We start from the raw sequence: 24,635 nt of genomic DNA, 5'->3' as shown, positions 1-24,635 counted from the left end.
CTTTAGTTAATGTCACATATTTTTTAAATATGCACATTTCTATTCTATATTTACTTAAAAATTAGAGTATTGAATACTTTTATTTATTTTAAAAGATGGAGAGGATTTTGAAATTCTAAGGCAAACATAGATTATAGTTGCTCACATGTTTGTTAAAAAAATAATATAGTTGTTAAATTAGCTTAATTTTTTTTTTTTTTACAAAAACAAAACGATATTCATTCATTTAAATTGATAGAGTACATCAAATACAAACATCACAAAAAATGTAAAGGGTGAATCTGCGAACAAATTCACAACACACAAGTTAATAGCATACAACGAAAAAATGCCTACAAATAATATGATAAAATCTAAGTCACCGAAATACTCATGCTTTCGGATCTGCAACTTTGACGCCCAAATCATTGATTGAATTTATAATTGACTGATTTAGATCTTTCAATAAGAACTAAACGAACACCGCGACAAGACGCAAATCAAACACTGCACAAGAGGACGAACAACACAACGCCGCACTTAGACTATGAAATCACAAAAAACACAAACAAAAAAAAAATTAATATATGAAAACCACTTATCTAAATTGAAAGAAATGGGAAAAAAAATGTAGAGGGTGGCTTCTATAAAATATATTCTTAATTAGTTAGTTAAAAAATAGTTTAATTAGGTTCACCGATTTGGCAAGGTCTACAGTAACACTGTGTTCTCTCTCATAGTACGTGTATATATAAAAACACTAAACAGAAAAAGTTTGGACTTAAGCCACACTTCATTATTACAATCATTCCCTCACACCTTCTTCGTCTTTATCTCTTTCTCTCTCCACCTACCTGCTTTTCTCTCTCTACTATTCCAAAACCCTAGCTCTTCCGATTCATCATCAAAATGGGTTCTGAAGGATCCACCGTCGTTGGTAATTCTCCAACACCTTCACTTCTATTTTCATTTCCTATTATCTCTTTCTACTTTTTTCCAATTTTCTGCTTTTTTTCTTCTTGGTGGTTGCTTGCTTGTGTATAGGTGCTACTCTGATTGATTTTTTCATCTCATCTGTTTTGGTTATATAATCTATAATTTCTAGCTTCAATTTCGTTTTTTTGAAACTGATCAAGGGTTTGTTTGAACCTGATATTGATGCAAATTCATTTCATTTTGAGCTGTGATTGTATCAAATTCTAGTTATTTGAGCTATTTCTGTAATAAACGTAACAGGGAAAGTGTAAAGAACTATGATTTGAAAGATTTTGTGATATGAACTTTGAAATTTCTCTGTTTTTATTTATGCTCACTGTAATTGGTAATTACTATCTATTTCTTTAATGTTGTTAATGTTGCTTGCTTAGATTCTAAATTATGTGCATCTTTTCCTGCTCAGTTAACCTACTGTAGAAACTTTAGGCAGCATGCTCTTGTGTGGTGTATGTACCCGAGATCACCCCTTATCACTCCACTCCTTAACTCTCCCACCCTGGCCAACGTTATATCCCCGCCATTTTTTTGTTTAACATAAATAGATGGAAGAAGTATTTCCACAACTTATTTAATGAAGGATATGAGATCTTACCAGACTCTAACAGGTTAGACATCAGAGAGGAGGACCGAAACTATAACTATTATCGTCGGATTCAGGAGCACGAGGTGAAAGAAGCGTTGAAAAGGATGAGTAATGGCAAGGCAGTTGGGCCGGACAACATACCTATCGAAGTGTGGAAAAGTCTTGGCGATAGAGGAATTGGGTGGCTCACAAAACTTTTCAACGAGATTATGAGGACGCAGAAAATGCCGGACGAGTGGAGAAGAAGCACCTTAATTCCAATCTATAAGAACAAGGGGGATATACAAGATTGCGCGAATTATAGGGGAATTAAGCTAATGAGTCATACCATGAAGTTATGGGAAAGGGTAATTGAGCGAAGACTAAGAAAAGAGACTCACGTTACGGATAACCAATTTGGTTTTATGCCTGGGAGGTCGACTATGGAAGCGATCTACTTACTTCGACGCGTGATGGAGCGATATCGGACGGATAAAAAAGACTTGCACTTAGTTTTCATTGATTTGGAGAAGGCGTATGATAGAGTACCTAGAGAGATTTTGTGGAAAGCCCTGGAGAAGAAAGGGGTGAGGATTGCCTATATTAGAGCTATCCAGGATATGTATGAGGGGGCTTCGACTAGTGTGAGGACGCAGGATGGGGATACCGGAGATTTTCCCATAACAATAGGACTGCACCAAGGGTCAACCCTAAGTCCTTATCTTTTTACTTTAGTTTTGGATGTACTGACGGAACACATCCAAGAGTTAGCACTGAGATGTATGCTTTTTGCAGATGATGTAGTCTTGCTTGGTGAGTCGAGGGAGGAGTTAAACGGGAGGCTAGAGACTTGGAGGCAAGCCTTAGAAGCGTACGGTTTCCGCCTGAGTAGAAACAAGACGGAATATATGGAATGTAACTTCAGTAAAAGGAGAAGTGGGTCTACCTTAGAGGTGAAAGTTGGAGATCATATCATACCCCAAGTTACACGGTTTAGATATCTTGGGTCCATAGTACAAAATGACGGAGAAATAGAAGCTGATGTACATCATCGTATTCAAGCTGGGTGGTTGAAATGGAGAAGAGCCTCAGGTGTTTTGTGCGATAAGAAAGTACCACTTAAGCTGAAAGGAAAGTTCTATCGGACAGCAGTCAGACCGGCAATGTTGTATGGTACGGAGTGTTGGGCGGTTAAGAGCCAACACGAGAGTAAAGTAAGCGTAGCGGAGATGAGGATGTTGCGTTGGATGAGTGGGAAGACTAGACATGATAGGATTAGGAATGACATCATTAGAGAGAGAGTGGGGGTAGCACCTATAGTAGAAAAGTTGGTAGAAAATACGCTTAGATGGTTTGGACATGTAGAGAGAAGGCCCGTAGACGCCGTGGTAAGAAGAGTAGATCAAATGGAGGAGAGTCAGGTTAAAAGAGGTAGAGGAAGACCTAAGAAAACTATTAGAGAAACCATTAGAAAAGATTTAGAGGTCAATGAGTTGGATCCAAATATGGTCTTTGATAGAACATTATGGCGGCATTTGATCCATGTAGCCGACCCCACTTAGTGGGATAAGGCGTTGTTGTTGTTGTTGTTGTATAAATAGTTTATACAATTACAAGCTCATCCATTTATCTGGGCTGTGGTTATTAGGACCTTTGAAGTATGGGTACTTTAAAATTTATGGTGTACTCTCTTTAGTCAATCAACAATCGCGGTGGTACGTGATGTAGTGGGGATCCAGCGCTATGTAAAACAACGTGGTGGCTGGTAGAGAAAATCTATGTTGCGGCCGTAGCACTGTGTGTGGCGGCGAATTCGCAGACAAGACGAACGCAACATAGTAGACGAGCAGAAAAGGCAGTAGTGCCCTTGTTCTTCAACATGTTAAGACAAAAATGCCCTTGGTTTTTAACTGTTTAGGGCTATTTTTTGAACCTTCTGTGCGACTCCGGCAAGCCCGGTACCCACTGCATTGCGACTTTCTCCCGCTACACTGCTTTAGGAATTGTGACAAATTTTTATTGATCAGGAGCAGGAAATTTTAGGCAGGGTCTTTTAATGCACTAAGAAATATGTTGTAACTTGCATGGTGTGTGGAGGGGGTTGATTCGGCCACCCTGAGAATCTGGTGTCTCAAATTTTATTGCTTCAGGGGTTATTTGTTGGAAGCGTTTTCTTTTGGATCCTCATTGGTAACCTGAGTAATTATAAACTTCATCAAAATGAGTGGCATGTCATTCTTGAGGTTCTGTGTTATTCATTTAGTTCCTGAGAGTTCTTTATGGGGGCACATTCCTCTTTTTAGTATCCTTTGCTTGAGAATAATATCTTCTGTTGTGTACCAAACTTGGCAACTCACAAGTATTGGAATGTGATGAATTTGTGATCTAAATCATGAAAGCTGGCAAACTAACTTGCTTAAAAAACAAGGCTAGATTGGTTACTCTTGACCTGAATTGGACCAATAACTTCTGGAATCCTGTTGGGGCTATAACTTTGGTGCTGAAATAGTTAATATTTGGATCAGATCATAATAAGGGTGTGACCGTCCAAGAGTGTGCATTTCCTTACACGAATTTACTATATTCAATGAGTTCATGTGATCAGATATCTACTCATGAATTTTTTAATGTAACTTAATATGTGCAATGTGATTTTCATAATATTCAATTGAGACTGTTTTATTCCACTTGTAGATTTGCAATTTGTGTTGTAATTGTTAATTTTTTTTTTTTTCATTGTCTATCAATGCAGTTCCTAGGAATTTCAGATTATTGGAAGAGCTTGAGCGAGGTGAGAAGGGAATTGGAGACGGAACTGTTAGCTATGGGATGGATGATGCTGATGATATATTCATGCAGTCATGGACTGGGACTATTATTGGCCCCCCGGGTGTAAGTTATATTCTTTGCACTCTGTTGCATGAATTGCACCGAAAAACTTTTTGAAATATTGCAGAATTTATCATTTTTTCTGTGATTTATATGATTCTACTTCCACAGTTCTCTATTTTTGCCCTATTTTGGTCAACAATTCACATCATCCTTGTCAACTTATGCTGGATATTTATCTTTTGCATGTTATATTTATTTTGAAAAAAGTTTGTATTTTGATCAGAATGAGGGGTGTGCGCTGTGTGTATTGGGTTTAATGTTTTGCTTTGGAAACTAAGTGGTTATGGATAGTGTGTTAATATCTTTTTAGCTTCTTCAAAAGTGGTTATGTTTTGAAGTGAATTTTCATATGGAACCTTGTCATTTGTAGCTAACATGATTGATACTATATACTATGTTTATTTGCCTGAAATATTAAATTCTATTTAATTTTTCCTAGACCCTTATTTTCCTGAAGTTTTCTTATCAATATTTTTTATCCCCAATTAAAGCCATGAACAGAATTCATGTGCTGATCTCTAGTTGTTAGGTGATATTAGTGTCTATCAAATTAAACATCATTTTGACTGGTTGTCTTACTGTACTTCTTTTTCTTATATCAGACTGTTCATGAAGGTCGTATTTACCAGTTGAAGTTGTTTTGTGGCAAGGATTATCCAGACAATCCACCATCTGTTAGATTTCAGACAAGGATTAACATGACTTGCGTCAACCAAGAATCTGGAGTGGTAGTTACCATTTTTACTTACTTACTTACACAGTTACACTTTAGTGAATATTGAGTGATTGAATATACACTGATAAATATCTAAATTGGCAGGTTGAACCAAATTTGTTTCCCATGCTTGCTAGTTGGAAAAGAGAGTCTACAATGGAAGATATTTTGCTGCAATTGAAGAAAGAAATGATGTCCCCACAAAACCGGAAGCTATCTCAGCCTCCTGAAGGTGTGTCATTCTTATTTCTGACTGTTACAACTTTCGAGTATTTTTATAATTTGTATCTCCATTGTAGCAGTTGCTATAGGCATAAGTTCTGTGTTTTTTCTGGTTAGTTTAGTTTTCTTCTTATAGTGACTGTATGGTTAATTTTTTAGTTCAACATGCAAAGAATTGTTTCTTTCATCACTGTCCAAATTTGTGGACAGTGGACACCAACCTCACTTCACTTAGTGGGATACAGCTTGGTTGTTGTTGTATATTAGGTAACCACTGGTTGTCTAATATGGTGTTGGATAAACTATTTTATGTGAAATTACTGCATCAGTTGGTTAAGTGGTTGAACATTAATTGTCAACCTACTCTGGAGATACAAATGTACTTATTCAGACTGCTTGCTGAGCAATCCATCAGAAAGTATCACTCTCAACTACTCTGAGAAGTTTAAAGCTGAATATCTCGAACAGCTTTTAACTTCTCGGTGTAGTTTGAGAGTGAAACTTTATGATGGATTGTTCAGCAAGCAGTCTGAATAAGTGCATTTGTTTCAATACATGGTTTGCGTAGCATTTGTTTTGATATTCCCAGGATTTAATATTGAAAGAATTAAATCTTAGATGAGTATATCTGATTTATATTTTGATTGTATTTGAGCTATAATTTATAAATTGAGCCTTATAACTATTACTATTTATTAGTCTGTAACTGTAAATTTAATTAATCTTGTAATTTACCAAAGAAATTATCTTCACACCACCATCAAACTATGTATTTCCATATCATGAAAGGAATTACCAAAATGTGTAGCGGTGAGCTAGGGGCACTCCAAACACAGTTTAACCCCTAGAGAAATAAACTTTGTTAAACTTTTTTAATCATGTGCCAACATATCATTGAATGGTAGTGTACTAGAAATTGCATTGACTAGATCAATTTAATCAGCTCTATTTTAGCCTGTGCTGACTAAGTTATAAGCTTATGGTGACATAACTTTGTTGGAGGAAATGGTGCACTGGTTATTAGGTTTGCATTTTTCTTATGAAATCTTATTGTGATATAAGAAAGCTAAGTGATCATACATGACTTTCAGGCAATGAAGATGGAAGGATTGACCAAAAGGGGCTGGTGCTGAGATGTTGTATCGTGTAATTCAGGTGAGAATCTAAGTAAAATAATGTAAATAATTATATTGAATAGATAATCCGGGTTCATGGGTTAATGCATTTATAAATGTAATTATTGACCATTGCGTTTGTAACCTGGAGAAATCAAAGAGTGACTATCCTATCCTTGAATTTTAACGTGAATTGTGTTGAAACTTGAAACTGCTCTTTACTGCGGACTCTAATTTGGCAGTGGGAACCTTTTATCTTTGCTTTTTTATGTACTCATCTTTGTAGTTGTGATCAGTATGCATACATTCATCCTGAAATTATGGATGTATCCATTTGGTTGTTGAATAATTTATCCTATTTCATTTTCATAATTTTCTTTTACGGCATTGAAGTAATATTTGATTTTATTTTTTTTGTCTTAATTCCGGCTATTGGTGGCATGGAACTCTAGTAATCCAAAGTTATTTTTGTCAATTTTATTCACTTACCAAAAATAATGATATAAATGAATAAACAAGTGACGTAGCTTGTAACAGAATTATAGATACACATTGAGATGCAACGGCTAATATTTGAGTCATAATTTGTTTTCTTTTTTTGGTAGTCAATATATAACAATGCAAACTATACTGAGAGAAGAGATTTTGAAGTAGTTTGCCGTGGGAAATATTGTCTCTTGTCCGGTGTCTCATTTTATGTTTATCAAACTGTACGACTATAAGTGCTTACCCAATAACATTTGGATGAGATGGTAAGAGATCTTCTCTAGCTTAACCAAAGATCATAGGTTCAAATCCATCTTTAGGAATGCAGCGATGTTAAATCACTTGAGGGAAAACTTAACATCCATTGCAGTCCTACATGACTGGTGAAATTTGTCTTTGCAGTTCCGTGATGAGAATATCTGGTTCACACCTAAAAAATAAGTGTTTTTAGGTATAGTTTAGTATGATGGGGCTGCAACACTAATTTAAAGAAGAAAAGAAACATAAAAAAAAAAACCTGTGAATTTTTTTCGCAAGGGTGGACCTTGAAGTAGTGCAAAAAGTTATTCAGGACTCAATTTTTCAGATAGGGAAAAAAAGTCGGGTTGTAAAATATTGGCAGATCTAAGGCTCTGTTTGGCATGCCTAGTTTTCGAGCTTATAACAAATAACTTATAAGCTCGTATGGTTAAAATAGAACTGTTTCGTCACAACTTTCCCTCACTAGCTTATAGCATTTTCATTTTATTTTTTTTGTTTTCTATTTTTTCTGTAATTGAAAAAAAAAATCTAAATACTAGTTAAAAATATACTTTTATGTTCTTTTATATTTATCAGATAGTTCAATTTTTAATTTTATCAAATGTTATAAATCAAATCCTTTAATAAATTCCTAATCAATTAGCTTATCTGATGTAAACTTATTTGCTATCAGTCAATTGTTAACTATTTTTCTTCCTAGAGTAGTGATACGGATACTCTCACATAGTCCCATCTACTTTCTTGTTTGATGAAACTTATGTGAGTCTCACATTTTAAAACTGGATCTATCTAAAGTCGTGAGACCCACGTGAGTTTCACTCAATAAAAGAGTAAGTATTATACTAAACAGTGCCTTAAGGTTTGATTGCGAGATTGAAGTGGTGTGGCTTTGGAGAGAGGAGATTGGAGGGGGAGAGAAAGAGATCTTCCATGTTTTGTAAATAATGAAATTAATACTTATAATTCATATATTTTTAATTTTGAGAATATAACAATATAGATTGAATTTGAATAATCTATTTAAACTCTTCAAATAGTTCCTCCAAATTAGGGGGACTTTGTATTGTGAAGAAAAATGAAACTCCTAAAATCCTCTATTCCTTCCAACTCCTTCATATATTTTTTTCAAACCTCCCCCTTTTCTCGTAGAATTCGTAACAGACCCCAAATTTAATATCAACTACTAGTTTGTAAAGTACTTTGAACATTTCTTTATGATAAACGTTTGTTTGAGTATTTTGGAATTTGTTTTTTGTTTTTGGAAAGGTGCTAGAATAACGTTTTTTTAGCTTTTTAACTAATTGAAGTATTGAACAAGAGAAGTATTTTGTTGAATGAAAACAGATGAATGTCTTGTCTTTACTTTTTTGATCTCTGACATTGGAACTCATCATGGAGCTATGAGTTCACATTGATTTTAACGTTGGAACCCAATGTGCCCATTAAAGACATCGAAGGTATAAAGCTCGCTACAATAACCCAATGTAAGTTAACTGCCGCTCGTTTCAAATGGCAGTTAACTTGTGTTGGTTTCAGGTATGCTAACACAAGTGCACTGTAAACATTTTCCCCTCACTTCTCACTTCAGCAAGCCCTTTTAATTATTTGACAAAAAATTGTGTCTCACCAATATTGTGAGTCCAGATTCACCCCTAGTATATACCACGCTGCACATGCTTGCATGTCAAATTTAAGAGGATGAATCGAGTTTTCAGTATCTCGAAATTTATAATACTCACATAATGTGACAAATCATCTGTGCTAGAGTGACAAATCATCTGTGCTAGAGCCATGGTTCTCAATTTAAGAAACATTTTGTCAAATATAGGTCTTGGCCAATCGCAGTTGGTTCTTAGAGACCAAGTGTATTAAATTAATATGCATACGTCTCAACTCAAACATGTCGTAATCGGTAATCCTATAGAAATTGTATGTCTGGTTAACTAGATTGAACACAAACTCGCATCAAATAATTTACGCTAGAGAGAGATACAAATGACACTTTCACGTGGGTATGGATACGATATATCCAAAGCTATCTATCGAGCCACAAGTAGAATGGGGTTTCCAATTATTTGTCTATGTTTTCTCATTTCTATAGTTTGTTTTTATAATATATAATCATTATAGTAAATAATTTATGACATATGAGGGTTGGCCACCTAGATACTCTGGACAGACATTCAATCAACGCCAAATAAGGTAAAGGGTTTGGTCGTATTTTATGTAAAGGTAAAGCTATGAATGGGATGGAATGGAATATCTCATGAAAACCCTTATCTAAAGGAGCAAAATGAAGTTGGCTTTTTGGTCGGAAGTTGAGGCAGAAAACTTAGTGTAGAGTTGTAGTGACATGTTTTTGTGGTGGCACATCAAAAGGCAAAGACAAAAATCCTCATAACTCCCCATATAAATAGTAGTAATATAAACAAAAATTATATAAGAGAGAATAAAATAATATCTTCATTATTGAATGTGAAGTGACGTTACTTCCCTCTTTGTAATGTTCTTTCGCTTTTCTTTTTCTTTGATAGAACACTCACTGCTTACTTCTCCCCAACATGGCACTGTACATACCAACCAATGGCATGTGTTTGTGATAGAGAAAGATACTTAAGCACTACGTTGAATTATAATGTTTTGAAGAGTGAAATTAATAGTCAATCATAGAAACACAAATAATAGATATCATATGTATTTAAGGTGTCATTTTTCATCAAACAACTATCCCATGTATATAAAGATTGTGTTTAGACGGGTTTGAAGGAATCATGTTCTCCTTGTACTCAATTATGAGAGTTTGTTTGATACGATCATACGAAGACATCAATCAACTTCATCTTAATTTAACCACTAGCTTATTTAATGCCTTAAAATGAAACAAATTTCTTTCTATCTTTTTATTGGGATGTATTACGTATTTAATTTAGAATCACATATTTGGCTCATTTCAAATGGAAATTATATGATCACAAAAAACATGGGAGATTAATTTTAGATCAAAAATTAAGGAATTGCGATAATTGATTGAAAAACATGCATTAAAATGTAAAAAATGATTTTAAAGAGGTTAATTTTTAGGAAAATATTTGGCGTACACGTCATGTGGATGTATACAACTTAATTAAATAGAAAAGGAGAGTGATTGAATATAGGAAAATGATATATTGAGCGAAAAAAATTCCCACGAAATCTTCCTGAGCCCATGTATTTAGTCTTTCAAGTGTTTTGATTGGTGAATCATTTACCCCACCCACCGTTTATTCTCGCCAGAAACAATTTTAAGTGGCTAAACTAGTTTCGCTATGCACTCGTGAGACAATTACTCGCGATGCATGGCACTCCTCTTAAATATATGTGGTATGTTGATGATTTGATAAGAATAGAGATATGGATAAAATAAAATGTTGAATGAGATTATGAAAAAGTGAGGGTGTTTAAATATCAATGTCCTAATTTTCACGCGTCAATAGAAATTACAATATAGTACCACTTTCTTAAGGAAATTTTACCATGCATCCATACCATTATACTTTCACACCTACATTTTTTGTAAACTGTCCATTTTACCCTCATATCAGGAAAACATTTGCGAGGTTGACAATCACTTCTCTTTTTGGGCTCCACCCTCCTCCTCCTCCTCCTCCTCCTCCTCCTCCTTATTCTTCTCCTTCTCTCTCTACGGCTGGACAAAAGTACAAGGTAGTAAAAAGACCCTTTCATATACCGTTCATATGCTTATGCAAAAACCAATCTTGTTATTCCAATAAGGATACTCATGTTTTGTGGCTAATTAATTTCAAAGGGTGGCTACAAATTTATGCCAACACTATCAAATTACTGTTCACGTCCATTTAATCAATTTCATATTCCAATTCATCCCAACTCAATCAATTTTACTCATACTTGAGATTCATCTCAATCCCTTTTTTTAATTCCGTTCAATTTAATTCATACTCATATATCTTTTCCTAACTTCAATCTTCGATTATCTTTTTAGTTTTATGCTTTTGGAGGTTGTGATTCGTTTTTGTGTGCAATTGAGAAGGATTGGAATCAATCGATACCAAATGCCAAAATCCGGGGAACTTCTTTACGCGATATCGAATTTTGGAAAATTTGGAACTATATTCTGATGGAGTGAATAAGTGTAATTTTTAAAGGGTTAAAATTGGTATTTTTCATGGTTTGTTGGATATAGTATAAATGTTGGGGTATAGGGTATAATTTCCCTTTCTTAAATTAATTTTTAAAATTTCATGTGATGTGATTTGATCAAATGCATGTACAAATGTATACAAATTAAGTCCTAATTAAATTCAATAACTAGTTTTTCAATTGACTATTATAATTACATAAACTTTCATCCAATGTAATTTTTAATATTTTTTTTGTTAAACAACTAAAAATTTATGTGAATAAGTGAGTTGTCAAAGGTTCGAATCCCGATCCCTCCATTTTACAATGCATATGAAAACAAACCATGTATTCCTACTTTAGATCCCATATTTTTCAGCATTTATAACCAATTATCACATGAATTATGTTTATAAAGTTTAATATGCGAGCTCAGTTGATAAAAAGCCCGATATACTTACTAAAATGTTTTTTTTTTTTGTGATGACTAAAATGTTTTATTATATAATATGATTTTTGATTCACCCCGATCAATACAGTGCAGGCTAAACCAGTCTTGATAAAAAGGAAACGTCAATGAGTGCTATCGAACACTTTTTAAAGGTAATTTTAAGTTGACACTCTTTGTGTGTACCACCAATTGACACACGCTTACTTGGCAAAAAAATTAAAAATAATAAAACTAATAAAACAAAATAAAGAGAGAAAACAAATTGATAATGTTTTCAATTTGATTATTCGGAAATGAATTCATAAGTCCTACTCTCCAATCTTATTTAGGAAATTATATGTAAAGTAAAACATATAGATCTAATATAACTCTAGGCCACCAGTTAATCTTCTTTTTATTTGTTCTTATGTGGGAATAAAATAAACTCTATTATCGTTATAGTAGCTAAAAGCAGCCAAATAATTGAAGTTGTTTGGATGGTTCGATCGCTTCACTTCTTTTTATGCTGTTTATATGTGGAAGAAATTTCTTCCTTTTTGTTTTTTGACAAATGAAGTGAGACAGCTCCATCAAACATTTTGTGGAACTATGAAGTGGTGGGGATATATGGGATAAGATAAAAGGCCTTTGCTGCCTAACATTTACCAAATTCTTCAAACATATTATATATATCTCCTAAATTAAATAAAAAAACTTATATGATCTAACATATATAATCCACTTATTTGAAAAATTCATATGATTTAAGTAAAATCACTAATACAAAAACAAGCTTAGGCAGTGATGAAAAACCGTAGCTTAATTTAAACTTGATTTAAGTAAAATCACTAATACAAAAACAAGCTTATGCAGTGATGAAAAACCGTAGCTTAATTTAAACTTGATTTAAGTAAAATCACTAATACAAAAACAAGCTTAGGCAGTGATGAAAAACCGTAGCTTAATTTAAACTTTACGCAGCAGTTTTGCTGACAAATATAGGGTATATGGTAAATATAATTATGTATATGCCTACAATGTGGCAAATTAATTTTGAACTCATTTATTTTTTTGAATGAACTCAAAGAGATATTCATATTTAGTGATTGATGATGTTTCGAATATGATTAACTTTGGTAGAAGAAAATTATGAAAAACCCAACAATTTTTGTGTATGATTTTATACTAGAGTCGGGAAGATTGGGATATGTGTTCGTTCTCCTACTTCCATAAATTTTGAATATAAGAAAATATATTCACATTATTATTTATATGATATTAAATTGTGATTCTTTTAAAATAAATTTATATTAATATAACTATATATTTTAAATTTTAATACATTTTTTGTACCTTATTTATGTGTTTTATTGATTAGAGTAATTTGCACCGTACTCATGAAGTAATTCAACGTTCCATAGTTTCTTGAAGATTTTTATGTTCTCCAATTAATTTCATGTTCTGCCTTTTTATTTATCTATCGTAAAGACAATAATTAAGATGAATCCCGGGATGCTTAGTTGTTTGTTGAAGGTGACATATTGTTCTGTCTGTTCCACTGTTTCTTTTTCTCTCATTCCTTTTATATGACTTTTTGTTATTATTAGTTGTTGTACTAAAATGCAGAGAAAACGATATTTTTCAGTTGCTTTTACCTCCATTTATATATTGCATTCTTCGTTATAATAAAAATATTTAATCAACATGTGTGATGTTTTGGATATTAAATGTAGATATCACAACTAGCAGGAATTCAGAAAAATTTAAGCTAGGGATTCAAGTAACAAAAAAATTTAGATTAAAAAAATGTAAAAAAATGCAATTCAGTTAAAAGTATATAATTCGACAAATCGGTTATATGTAGTTCGTTGGCTCAATTGGGTAGAATGAAGACCTTGGATCCTCCTTGACCTAAAGTTCAAATTTTTGACAAAAAAATTGATTATTTTTTCATCAACCTTGTTTTATGTTGTATTATTTTAATACGAGGAGGAGGAATCACAAAATCTTATAGTCAATGAGGATATGAAGCCACTAAAAATTTTGTTTTAGATATGGCCCTCGAACTTTGGTTTCACACAATACAAAAGCTTAATCTCTCATGCTAGTTTCAACCTTTGTTGTCGTAGTTAATTTAAAACTAATTAGAGGTTGAAACTATTTAGTTAGTTTTTTTTTTGGTTACAATTTAGTTAGTTTTTTAGTTGTCTTTATTCATTTTCAATGTCAATTAATTAATGTTACACATAATGATATCAAAAAATGATTCCTATAAGAAAATTAAAAAAACAAATCACATGTTTTCTTTTTTACTCAACGAGTTTCATGCTTGAGGATCAAGAATTTGGAACTTAATTATAAGGCTAAATAATTTTTTCCGTCCTTTAAGTTTGACAAAAATATCAGGTTAGTTTTTAAGTTTTAAATAAGTCTTTGTTATCCTTTTAAGGACTTATTTGAAACTTAAGAACGTAAAAAACTTCAAATAGATGCATTAAATTAACAACTTAGATATCTTATTTGAAACTTTAAAAAACTTAGAGGACTTATTGAAAACTTAAAATAATTTAAGTGACTTATTTGAAATTTAACAAACTTAACTGACTACTTCAATATTTTTGTCAAACTTAAAAGATCATTAGATGTATTTATCTAATTGCAATGGTTTCATTCTTCCCACGTGTCTGAAATTCATTATTATAACTCGTAGTCAATTTTTCAGTCAGTTGTAGGAGTTTATGTTTAATTTAATCCTTATCAATCAACTTCGTTTACTATGATTATGATTACGAAGTTTGGGTTGAATTGACTAAATTGAGGCTTTGCCGCTGAAGTACAGTAGCAGTTAAGATTAGAGCTACGAAGCTTCTCACTCTAGCGTATAGGAAGGGTGAAGAAATGTCTTTGTCCAAAGCCTATTCAACCCATTGTAATATAGTAGTAGCTTTTTGGTATGCATGTGTGTGTGTGATGCTAAAGTTTGATGCTTTTCCTCTACTTTATAGGCTTTTAACAAATTATTATATATTTACTGTTAAAACAAAAACAAAAACAAATTAAATTACATTCCCTAAAAAAAATTACAAATTTATTTCTTTGATGTCAATTATGGTATTCTTTTTACCAACTAGAATTAATAACCTAATTAACAATCCTTCATTAGTACTTCATCAATAAATTATATAGCGCCTTCTGCATTTGATGCAAACCAACTTATTTAGGAGAATAGTAAAACAACTTATCAATTCTTGTAAAATGAAAGAATAGAAAGATTGGTTTTGTCTGATGTGCACGAGTGAAATAGTCTTGCATCCTACACAAGTCTACCATTGAATTAATAAGATACATTATATGTGTCCTTGTGAGCTTAACTTAGTTGTTATGGACAATGCATAGTATATGCAAGGTTCGGGGTTCAACCTCCGGACACCACCAAAAGAAAAAAAAAATTCATCATATCACGCTTGATAATATTTATTGATCCAAATCCAATAGTAAAAACAAGTTTTATGTATGGTGTAAGATTTATTTCACTTATGCACCATAAAATTAGTCAATATATATATATATATATATATATATATATATATATATATATATATATGATTTTAGAATTTTCATCTAAAAATAGTAACTAACAATTAGGTCAAATAATTAAGATTTACTAAAACAACTTTTACCAATTGTCTATTTTTTCAAGAAAGGGGAGGGGATAGATTTTGTGCTTGTTCAACAAGAGAACCAAGAGATTTTAATGGAGGGAAAGTGCAGATTTACCTTTTTTCACCGTTCTAATGTCTAATGCCACATTTAATAAAATGATATTTTAGTTTAAATCTAAAACAAATATTAACTTAACTCTTTAGGAAGGGAGAGTTTAAAAAAAAAAACTCTTTAAGGGAGCTAAAATTGGCTCGTGAGATATTTTTCTGCCCTTGCACTCCTCCACCACTAAAGAGCGGACATTGGAACGCCTCTAGAGCTCTATATTGTGGTCTACAATATTACCCATCAAAGCCTTGTTGTAGTCTTCAATGGAGTTATGGTCACAAGAACGATTTTTTAGTTTTTTTTTTGAAGGGGAACGATTTTTTAGTTGTTCTAGTTAATGAATAAATGCAATTTAACTTTTTATTATATATTGAGCAAAGGTTCGGAATTCGAATCCTGTCAACATGAGAGAGAATACTAACATTTTTTTTTTTAGCAAAGAATACTAACATAACAACAAACATATTATTATTTGTCATTGAAAAAAAAGGCCGAGCACGAATTTTTCGCCACCCCTTCCTCACATCTCCTCATTGACCTTAATTCAAAATGTCAAAATGTGTACGAATAAAAAGATCAAAATGTGTAGGTGAAACAACACAATCAATGTCACAACTATGTGAAAATGGGAATGAAATGTGAATAGTGAATGATATATAGCAGATAAGCAGAAGCAGACATACCACAAATGATTTTATTGATAGATTAGCATAATAAGGCACATTTGGTCACGAGGGTGTTATTTTGCCCCTGGCGACACGGAATTTGATTTGCCAAAATGGTTCCTCTCACTAAAAAACGATTTTGGTGTAACAAACATTTCACAAGATTGAGTAGAACAGTACCAGTCATTCTACCAAAAAAAAGAACAGTACCAGTCAAATGGAAATAAGCAATTTTTTAAAAATTAATAATATAAAATTAACCATCAATTTAAGCAATAAAATATCACCTTTTTTTTTCTTTTCAATTTAACCATTATAGTATAAATAAATAATTTTTAGACTATGTAAAATTCGTCGTTATAAGTCCTCACTCCTTACTATATTAAGATGCTAAGGATTAACATGATACATTTTAAAATACTTTAAAAGTTAAAATAAAATATTATATTTTTAGAGACTATTTATTATTTGTTAGAAATTGTGTTAATTTATTGCTCAAAATGTTTAATATTAATCTTTTTTTCAATAAATTCTTACCATTAATGGAATGAAATTAATGTTTAACACGTGCCCTAAGGGCACAAGTTAACATGACCCATTTTACAATATAAAACATAGAGAAGGTAAAACTTCTTTATGGATCAAGTTGGTGATTTATTGCTTGTAAAAAAATGATGATTTATTCGATCAAGATATCGCGAATACAACTATCAAACACTTGCGAGTTTAAGCATATATCAGGGTGTTAGGGTTTATGGCAATCTATTATGTAACAATTAAGTGGACAAAAAATGCATCGATTCAAGTGGTAAATGAATTTAAATTCTTTAAACAAGTGGTTAAAAATTTGATCTCGAAAAATTTGGATCAGTTAATAATATTTTATATGAATTGATTAAAAAAACTCCAATTTTTTGACATTGGGAGATGATTAGCCCACTAGTGAGGACATTATGAGTGAACCTCTATAAACAAAAGGCTCCACCTAACTGCAAACCCCCCTTCCATCGATTGAAAGAGTAGTAAATACTCCCTCTAGTCACTATTATAAGCAAAAACTCACTTTTTAGATTCATTCAATAAATAATGTATGTAGTCTATATATAGACCACATACATCGTTTATTGAATGAACCTAAAAAGTCAATTTTTGCTTATAATAGTGACCGGATGGAGTACTACTTGAGAATTAACGTTGATCAATTAGAATTTACTTATTTTAAGGTGAATAAGTTGGATGTCCGGAGTTCGAACCCCGATCTCTGAATATAATAATGCATTTCTTTGCCAATTGAACTATGCTGACGGGGACGCTTCAAAATAAATTTTAATCTACTCTTTTTAAAGAAAATTGCATCAAATAAATATTCATCCACACATAATATATTTAAGTTTGAGGACTAGAAGCCCAAATATTCATCTCCAACACCACCCTTCTCTTAGGTCAACAAGATGATGGATGAGGTATCTTTTACTTTACACATGAAGGCAGTTGAGGAGTTATTTATATATGTATACTGCGCAGACCAAATATTTCCAGAATAAGGTGCCCAATGCCCATATTGAGGTTGAATGCACATGTTTGAATGAGCCGTATACCAAATTTGATGTTGACGCTAAAGGAGTACTGCAATTTTTAAGTAATTAAGAACAAGAAATATATATCTTTTAGTCCATTGCTTGAGATATTTTTAAGAGTGAATGAAGATTTTATTCGTGAGAAAATTCGTAAGACTCAATTTGGTCCCTCAAACCATTTTAAGAGTGAAGGTGCTCAATTTTAGAATAAATAAATGTAGCTAAAGTCTCCTCGATGTCTCAGGTTCGATTCTCATCGGTGTTGGGTGGGCTAATTTAGCTTCTTCAAAAATGTATCTAAAGCTAAAAGCCTAATTACAAATAAAAAAGTAAAGGTTTTATTAACGTATTTTTTTAATATCTAAATCACTATTAAGAAATTGATTTTTTAGAGAGAATAAAAAACATCAATCTATACAAGACTGGAGACGAATTTGATGTTGGAGACGAATTTCACTATATATTATTTTTCTTCGTAAATATATAAAATTGTATCGACTTTTTTTTTACAATATAAAATTGTATTGACTAAATCACAAAAATTAAGGAATTTGATTGTGATATTAAATTTGTTAATACTTGAGCTGACTCAAGGGGTCAAAATAGTATTTACAATGTTTATAAACTAAACTTATTTTTTTGGTGGTCAAAATTCGAACTCGACTTTACATATTTTATACTTTGTTCTTACCAACTGAGCTAAGCTCAGGAAGACGTTTATGGACTAAACAAAAAACTAGTGTGATAGTGAAGGGAATGCTCGATTCAATTATTTTTCTTCTTATAAAAAAAAAGGTTTAAATACAGATGTAGTAGTTAGAAGAATATATTGTTGAGTCAAAAAAGAAGAAATATTATAGTTATGAGTGAGTTTCCATGCAATAAGTATATGATCTGTTTTAGTACGTAGTAGGTAAAACCAATACCATCTTTTTGGGTTTTAAATGGCTTAATTTGGAGTCAATCATCACACCAGCCCCTTAACCAATTTTTGACTTCAAACTTAATCAGTGGCAACTAGTAGTAGAACTCCACAATTACACATTGCCCATTAATTCAACCTAATATCCCTAAGAGAAATGATATTTGTACAACCATTTTGGTACAACTTTTGTACAACTTTGTCTCTCATACTCACATTATGTTTTTATTCTCTCTCTTCCTTTTTCTCTCTCTATTGTTTTTGACCAATGAGAAGAGAGAACAACAAAGTTGTCCCAAAGATTATACCGAAATAGTTGTCAAAATATCCCTACTCTATCCCTAAAAGCTAAAAGTTAAAAAAGAAAAGAAAAGAAAAACAAAATAAAATATAACCGTAGGTACAACACATTACATAAGCGATCAACTTTAACCATTTAACACTCCACTCAGCTTTTTTTTTCTTTTTCTCATCGCGCTTATTTCCACAATCATATATTCTCTTTTTCTTTCATCAACTTCTTCACTTCCTTACGTTAATTCTTCTTTAAGTAACACTCTCTCAAACTCACTCTACAAGAAAACAAAACACTTTCTTCATACTCTGTTTTTCAATTCAACACTCTGTTTCATGTCAAACTCAAACACAAACACAAACATGGTTCTTTTTCTTCTCTTTCTAGTAACACTCTTAACCATTCCAATCCCTTCATTCTCTGACACAAACTCTTTCATCTTCGGTGGTTGTTCTCGTTTCAAATACTCACCAGGTTCCGCCTACGAGAACAGCGTGAACTCAATCCTCACTTCCTTAGTCAACTCAGCAGCCTTTTCAAACTACAACAATTTCACAGTTCCCGGCTCTGCTGAGTCGGAAACTGTGTACGGCCTTTCTCAGTGCCGTGGTGACCTTAACAATGATCAATGTTCACGTTGCGTGGCCCGTGCGGTGAGTCAACTCGGGACACTATGTTTCGCTACCTACGGTGGCGCGTTGCAGCTTGAAGGTTGTTTTGTGAAGTACGATAATCTTTCGTTTTTTGGAGTACAAGACAAGACAGAAGTGGTTAAGAAATGTGGACCGTCGATTGGGTTGACTTCGGATGCGTTTACTAGAAGGGATGCTGTGCTGACTTATTTACAGTCGTCCGATGGTGGTTATAAGAATTTTAGGACAACTTCTTCCGAGGATTTTCAGGGTGTGGCGCAGTGTACGGGGGATTTGATCTCTAGTAAGTGTCAGGATTGTGTTTCTGAGGCAATCCAACGGTTGAAAACGGAGTGTGGGGATTCTACTTGGGGTGATATGTATTTGGCTAAATGCTACGTGCGTTATTCCGAAGGTGGAGATCACTCGCGTGGTAGTAATAACGGTATGTCATGTGTCTCCTCCTGTTGTTATTTTTTTTTTTTGTTAAATGAAACACCAATAATATAAAGTTTGATCACAAGTTAAGTAAAGTAAAGTCTAATCAACAAGTGTTATGCTAAAATATTGAATTCACAGTTATGGTGAAAAAAGATTGTCTATCTCAACTATTTGGTGACTTTAGTGATTTTTGTGTGTTTAAAAGAGAAAATGTGCTTCAAATAAAATTATTTGAATGAGTGATAAAAATTAATTAACAAGATTTGAAGAGAACATTAACAAGTGGAGATGATTTCGATTTCGTGCATGTTCGAATTGATGGCGAAATTTGAAATTTTCAAAATCACTTTGATCTAATGTGATTTTGACAAAAACACTCGATGTTGATCTAAACATACACTTGAGTGACATATAATAAATCTCTCCTCGTTTTGCTTTTGTATGATATTTGATAATTTCTTTCATTCATTTATAGTATTTGTTTATTTTCTTTTGAATAATTCAGTGAGAATTGTCTTTGCTTTGTTTTGAATTTTGCTTACAAGCTGTTGCTCTTCCCATGTGGAGTGGGTATGGAGGTGGGTGTGGAAAACTAGAATTGGTCTAACAGTTTTTTTTTTACCCCTAATTAAACTGGTCTAACAATTTAATTAAGGGTAAACTCAAATTACTGTAATTAGTTGGGTACTTGTACTTTTTACGAGTTTTTTGTTGCTGGTAAATACTTGTTGGGTGTTTTCATTAGTATTTGGATTTGGACGAAGCTACTTGTGCCTTTTGGTATTATCCGTGTAGTTCATGGGAAATTTCCAATACATATACATTAGAATAGACCATTATCCGTATTAAGTTTTAACATATATTATGTATAATCATATGCTATATGATCTATGATGGATTTCTTTTCATTTTAAACATATCATTCTTTACTTTTAATTCACATAAGCTGATTAATTTATCCAAAATTCATTCATTTTAAGTAATTGTTTTTCTAAAAGGGTTTGTATCTGAATTTTCAATTACGCTTCCACCATGCCTTTTGTATTCTTTAATCTCTACTTGTAAAAGTTATTCTTTTTGCTCAGCAAAGGAGGAGAATAAAAGATTAGCCAAATAAAAAAATAAAAATATTTTACATTAGCTTTGTGGAAAGGCAAATTATAAACTTTTTTCCAGCTTTGAATTAATGAAGAAACATGTGTCCAAAGAACAATAACGATCCATGAAATGATACCTAGTATTTATCATTTCTCCTAATAATGTCTGAAAAGCAGAATAGCATCCCAGGCTCAATAATTTTCAAATAGTTACTTCTAAATTTAAATTATTACAAGAAATTTTGACAAGATAACATGAATTCTCAAAACATTACATGTGAAAAGTGCCTTATAAGTTGAACCGAATTTCATTTTGTCTTATACTACTACAATACTTACAATTATTGTAAACATTGACAATTAACTTGAAATGCTGTTTAATTTTGGTATTGAATTTGAACAACTTAGATGATGACAATCACAATGATGATGAGATTGAGAAGACACTAGCCATACTAATTGGACTCATTGCTGGTGTTGGTCTAATAATCGTTTTTCTTTCCTTCTTGTCCAAGCTTTGTGAAAAGCAGAGAGGTATGGTTTTGTTGCACACATTTATTTCTATGCAATTTCAATCTCTTCTAATCTAATTTTAAACATTTATAATGTTCTCTTTTTGAACAATGTTATGCAGGTGGTAAATAAAGAATGTTACGTGGATAGTAATAGGATTGAACATTTGTCCCTGCTTTTCTCTGGTAAATTATTTGTCTTTTGGTGGTCCATCTTTCCCTTTTTGTATTGAATCCTTTGTAAGTTTCCAGCACAATTCCCTTCTATAAAGATTGCCAGTGAAGGTATATATAATATAGATAGAAAGATCTTGTGGAAAAAGTAGTTCTTTACAGAATGAGTTACAATAAGGTTAAAAAACTCAGATTCCACCCTCTTTATTTACTTTGTCCACCAATGTGTATAAATAGTGAGCATTTAAGTGAAAAATGCATCATCCTATGTTATAGCCTTTAATAATGGGTATTGATCAGTGTTTTCTTTACTACTAGTACTATATACTAGTATATGAACATGATGAATAACTTTACTTACCATTCAAAAAGTTAGATTAAGACAAGTTTGATCACATTTATGTCTAATATAAGTCCCATTTATTTATGTTATTATTTGCGACTTATGACCAAGTTATTGGTCTATTGATCTTTAACTGTCTCTATTTAAATGTTTATCTAATTATTGTTAATTATGGCGAGGAAATTAACATACCAACTCATGTTTGACCAAGCATTATATTGGGAAATTTGTCACAAGAAAGGTTTTCTAATTTCCTGACTTAAAAAAATTGAATACGTACTTAATATGACACCAAATTATAACCTGCAATAATTAAGTATGTATAATCATCACTCTATTATTATTATATAAGAAGAAAAGGATCAAAATGTCATTAGTTAAAGAGAAAGGATGAATTTGATGTTTGTATAAAGTATTAATAATTATAGGACCATGGCCTTTTATTTAGTAAACAGTGTCCATGAAATCCCTCGAGAATCTTCTTGTTTCCATCTTTATGTCATCGATTGCTTTTTTGGGTCGCTTTTAATATAAGGACTCTGTTTTTTTCCAAGTCTATCCAATTTTTGGCACCACTTAACATCACTACTTTATTATGCCTTTTACTTAACCTCATTATGAAAACCTAAGCTCTTGGTCTCTCTTTTCTTAAACAGAATATTGGAACATACTATACAACCATAATGTGATGATTATAAAATTTACGTTTGTTCATAATTCATTGCATGTCATTGCATTATCAAATTCATAAGGAAGTATATATGATGAGATTACACAAAACCTATATAAAAGTAAAGACAAGTGTAAGCAGGGCCATAAAAAATGAAATAGATGGGATGATATGATTGAATTGTGTAGCAAGAATGAATATTAAGACCAAATGGATTCAATGAACTTGTTATCATCATCTATTTCGGATTAGGTTAAAGTATAGCTTTTTATGATCCATCACTATGTGATTAAGATTAGACGATGATCCTTAAATCATGTTAAAAATCTATCAACTGTTTAATTTTATTTGTTGGGAATTGCTATATATATGGTGCAAGAAACATACACGCGAATGATACACGAAACATGGAGGTAGTTGTATTATATTTTCAAAATACATAAAAGTCAAAGTAAATGGCAATCCAATCCATATCCTACGGCTCCCGTTTGTTCGTTGCTTTTCATTGTCACTGTTGTCGCACTATCAATCATTTCCCTTTTTTTTTACACAATCTATTAAATCCTATCTATAAAAGGACGTTGCACAAGTGAAAGAAACATTCAAAATACCTCTCACCACTTTATTCAACGAAGGACATCGATATTAGAATGTTTGTGGGTACAACACTTTTAATGTTGAGTTCAATTTTTGTTGCCACACTTCATTAACATCTTAGTTAACCTCTTATCACCATATTTATCTGTTGAGTACACTGTATATTTTGATAATTATTAATTTTGCAGAATAGCACTTTTAAAAAAATAAATAGAAAATAAATAGACCACACCAAAAAAAAAAAAAAAATAGAAAATAAACTATACCAATTTTTTTATTGATTTAAAATATAAAATAAGTCGGCGTAAGTATCCAAATAGCATTATCAAAATTGGACTTAACCTTTCATTGATCCTATTAGTTAGGTGTATCACATCATAAGTTTCAACCTCTAGCTATGGCCTCCGGTCACGGATATGAGACTGGGATTGGGAATGAGCTGCTTGGCCATTTAACTAGTTTTGGGATAAAAACTAAATTAGGGCTAAGTCATATGGAAAAAGCTTTCAACCACCACACTACTTGTTGATACTGTGGGGCGTTTGGTACAACTGTACAAGTTCAACTTTTTATATATTTTTTTCGGAGATTTTTTTTATTTTTTTATAAAAAAAAATTAGTTTAAAATTGTAAATTAACAATATTTTTTTTGACAAATGTAAAATTAACAATATATATAGTATAAATAAATAAATAAAGAGACGTATTTAATATGTCGATTGTTGTATGATACCTTTACGGGAATAACAGTTTTCCATCCTTGTAATACAAAAAAAACATAAATGTTAAAACTCCTGTGTAAATTTTATTTATTAAAATAAAAAATACTTGGAAAGTTATTAGAACCATAATATGTATCAAAACTCTCATTCAAGAGATTTTACACTAAAGTAATAAACCTCAAACTTAAAGGATCCATGATGTAATTTAACCTATAAATAAAATTAAACACATCTTCTCTTTACCATTTTACTCATCCAATAAAATTAAACACATCTTCTCTTTACCATTTTACTCATCCATTATCTGTAAGATTCAGATTTACAAGAAAATTCAAAAATAAGAATTGGATTCAAGAACACAAAATAGAAAGAAAATTCAAAACAAAACATAAAATATTTTTTTAAAGAAAAAACATAATTTG

General features: G+C 32.0%; 2 protein-coding genes across 2 annotated transcripts; both read left to right on the top strand.

The window, feature by feature from the left end:
* The first annotated feature begins 762 nt into the window (after window positions 1-762).
* On the top strand, window positions 763-6,853 carry LOC146934655 (ubiquitin-conjugating enzyme E2 variant 1B-like). Its single transcript, XM_085706567.1, has 5 exons — window positions 763-916; window positions 4,290-4,429; window positions 5,032-5,157; window positions 5,250-5,376; window positions 6,458-6,853. Exons 1-5 carry the CDS (start codon window positions 889-891, stop codon window positions 6,514-6,516), a joined length of 480 nt encoding a protein of 159 aa, XP_085562693.1. The 5' UTR covers window positions 763-888; the 3' UTR covers window positions 6,517-6,853.
* Window positions 6,854-18,636: 11,783 nt separating this feature from the next.
* PDLP6 (plasmodesmata-located protein 6) lies at window positions 18,637-22,357 on the top strand. The gene is made up of 3 exons (XM_085706566.1): window positions 18,637-20,102; window positions 21,604-21,729; window positions 21,830-22,357. The coding sequence occupies exons 1-3, from the start codon at window positions 19,361-19,363 to the stop codon at window positions 21,838-21,840; spliced, it is 879 nt and encodes a 292-aa protein (XP_085562692.1). The 5' UTR covers window positions 18,637-19,360; the 3' UTR covers window positions 21,841-22,357.
* Window positions 22,358-24,635: the final 2,278 nt, after the last annotated feature.

Source organism: Medicago sativa, chromosome 4 (assembly GCF_051527215.1).
Source record: "Medicago sativa cultivar Bolivia chromosome 4, Bolivia_mono, whole genome shotgun sequence".
Lineage (NCBI taxonomy): Eukaryota > Viridiplantae > Streptophyta > Magnoliopsida > Fabales > Fabaceae > Medicago > Medicago sativa.
Note: the sequence above shows the minus strand (reverse complement) of the source record. Positions and strands in the feature narration are given on the sequence as shown.

Excerpts from the sequence above, each read along its gene's own strand:
- LOC146934655 (XM_085706567.1), top strand. The coding sequence starts at position 889 with ATGGGTTCTGAAGGATCCACCGTCGTTG. Across the intron at positions 4,430-5,031 it reads CTATTATTGGCCCCCCGGGT|ACTGTTCATGAAGGTCGTAT; the intron begins GTAAGTTATATT and ends TTCTTATATCAG. Across the intron at positions 5,158-5,249 it reads TCAACCAAGAATCTGGAGTG|GTTGAACCAAATTTGTTTCC; the intron begins GTAGTTACCATT and ends CTAAATTGGCAG.
- PDLP6 (XM_085706566.1), top strand. The coding sequence starts at position 19,361 with ATGTCAAACTCAAACACAAACACAAACATGGTTCTTTTTCTTCTCTTT. Across the intron at positions 20,103-21,603 it reads CTCGCGTGGTAGTAATAACG|ATGATGACAATCACAATGAT; the intron begins GTATGTCATGTG and ends TGAACAACTTAG.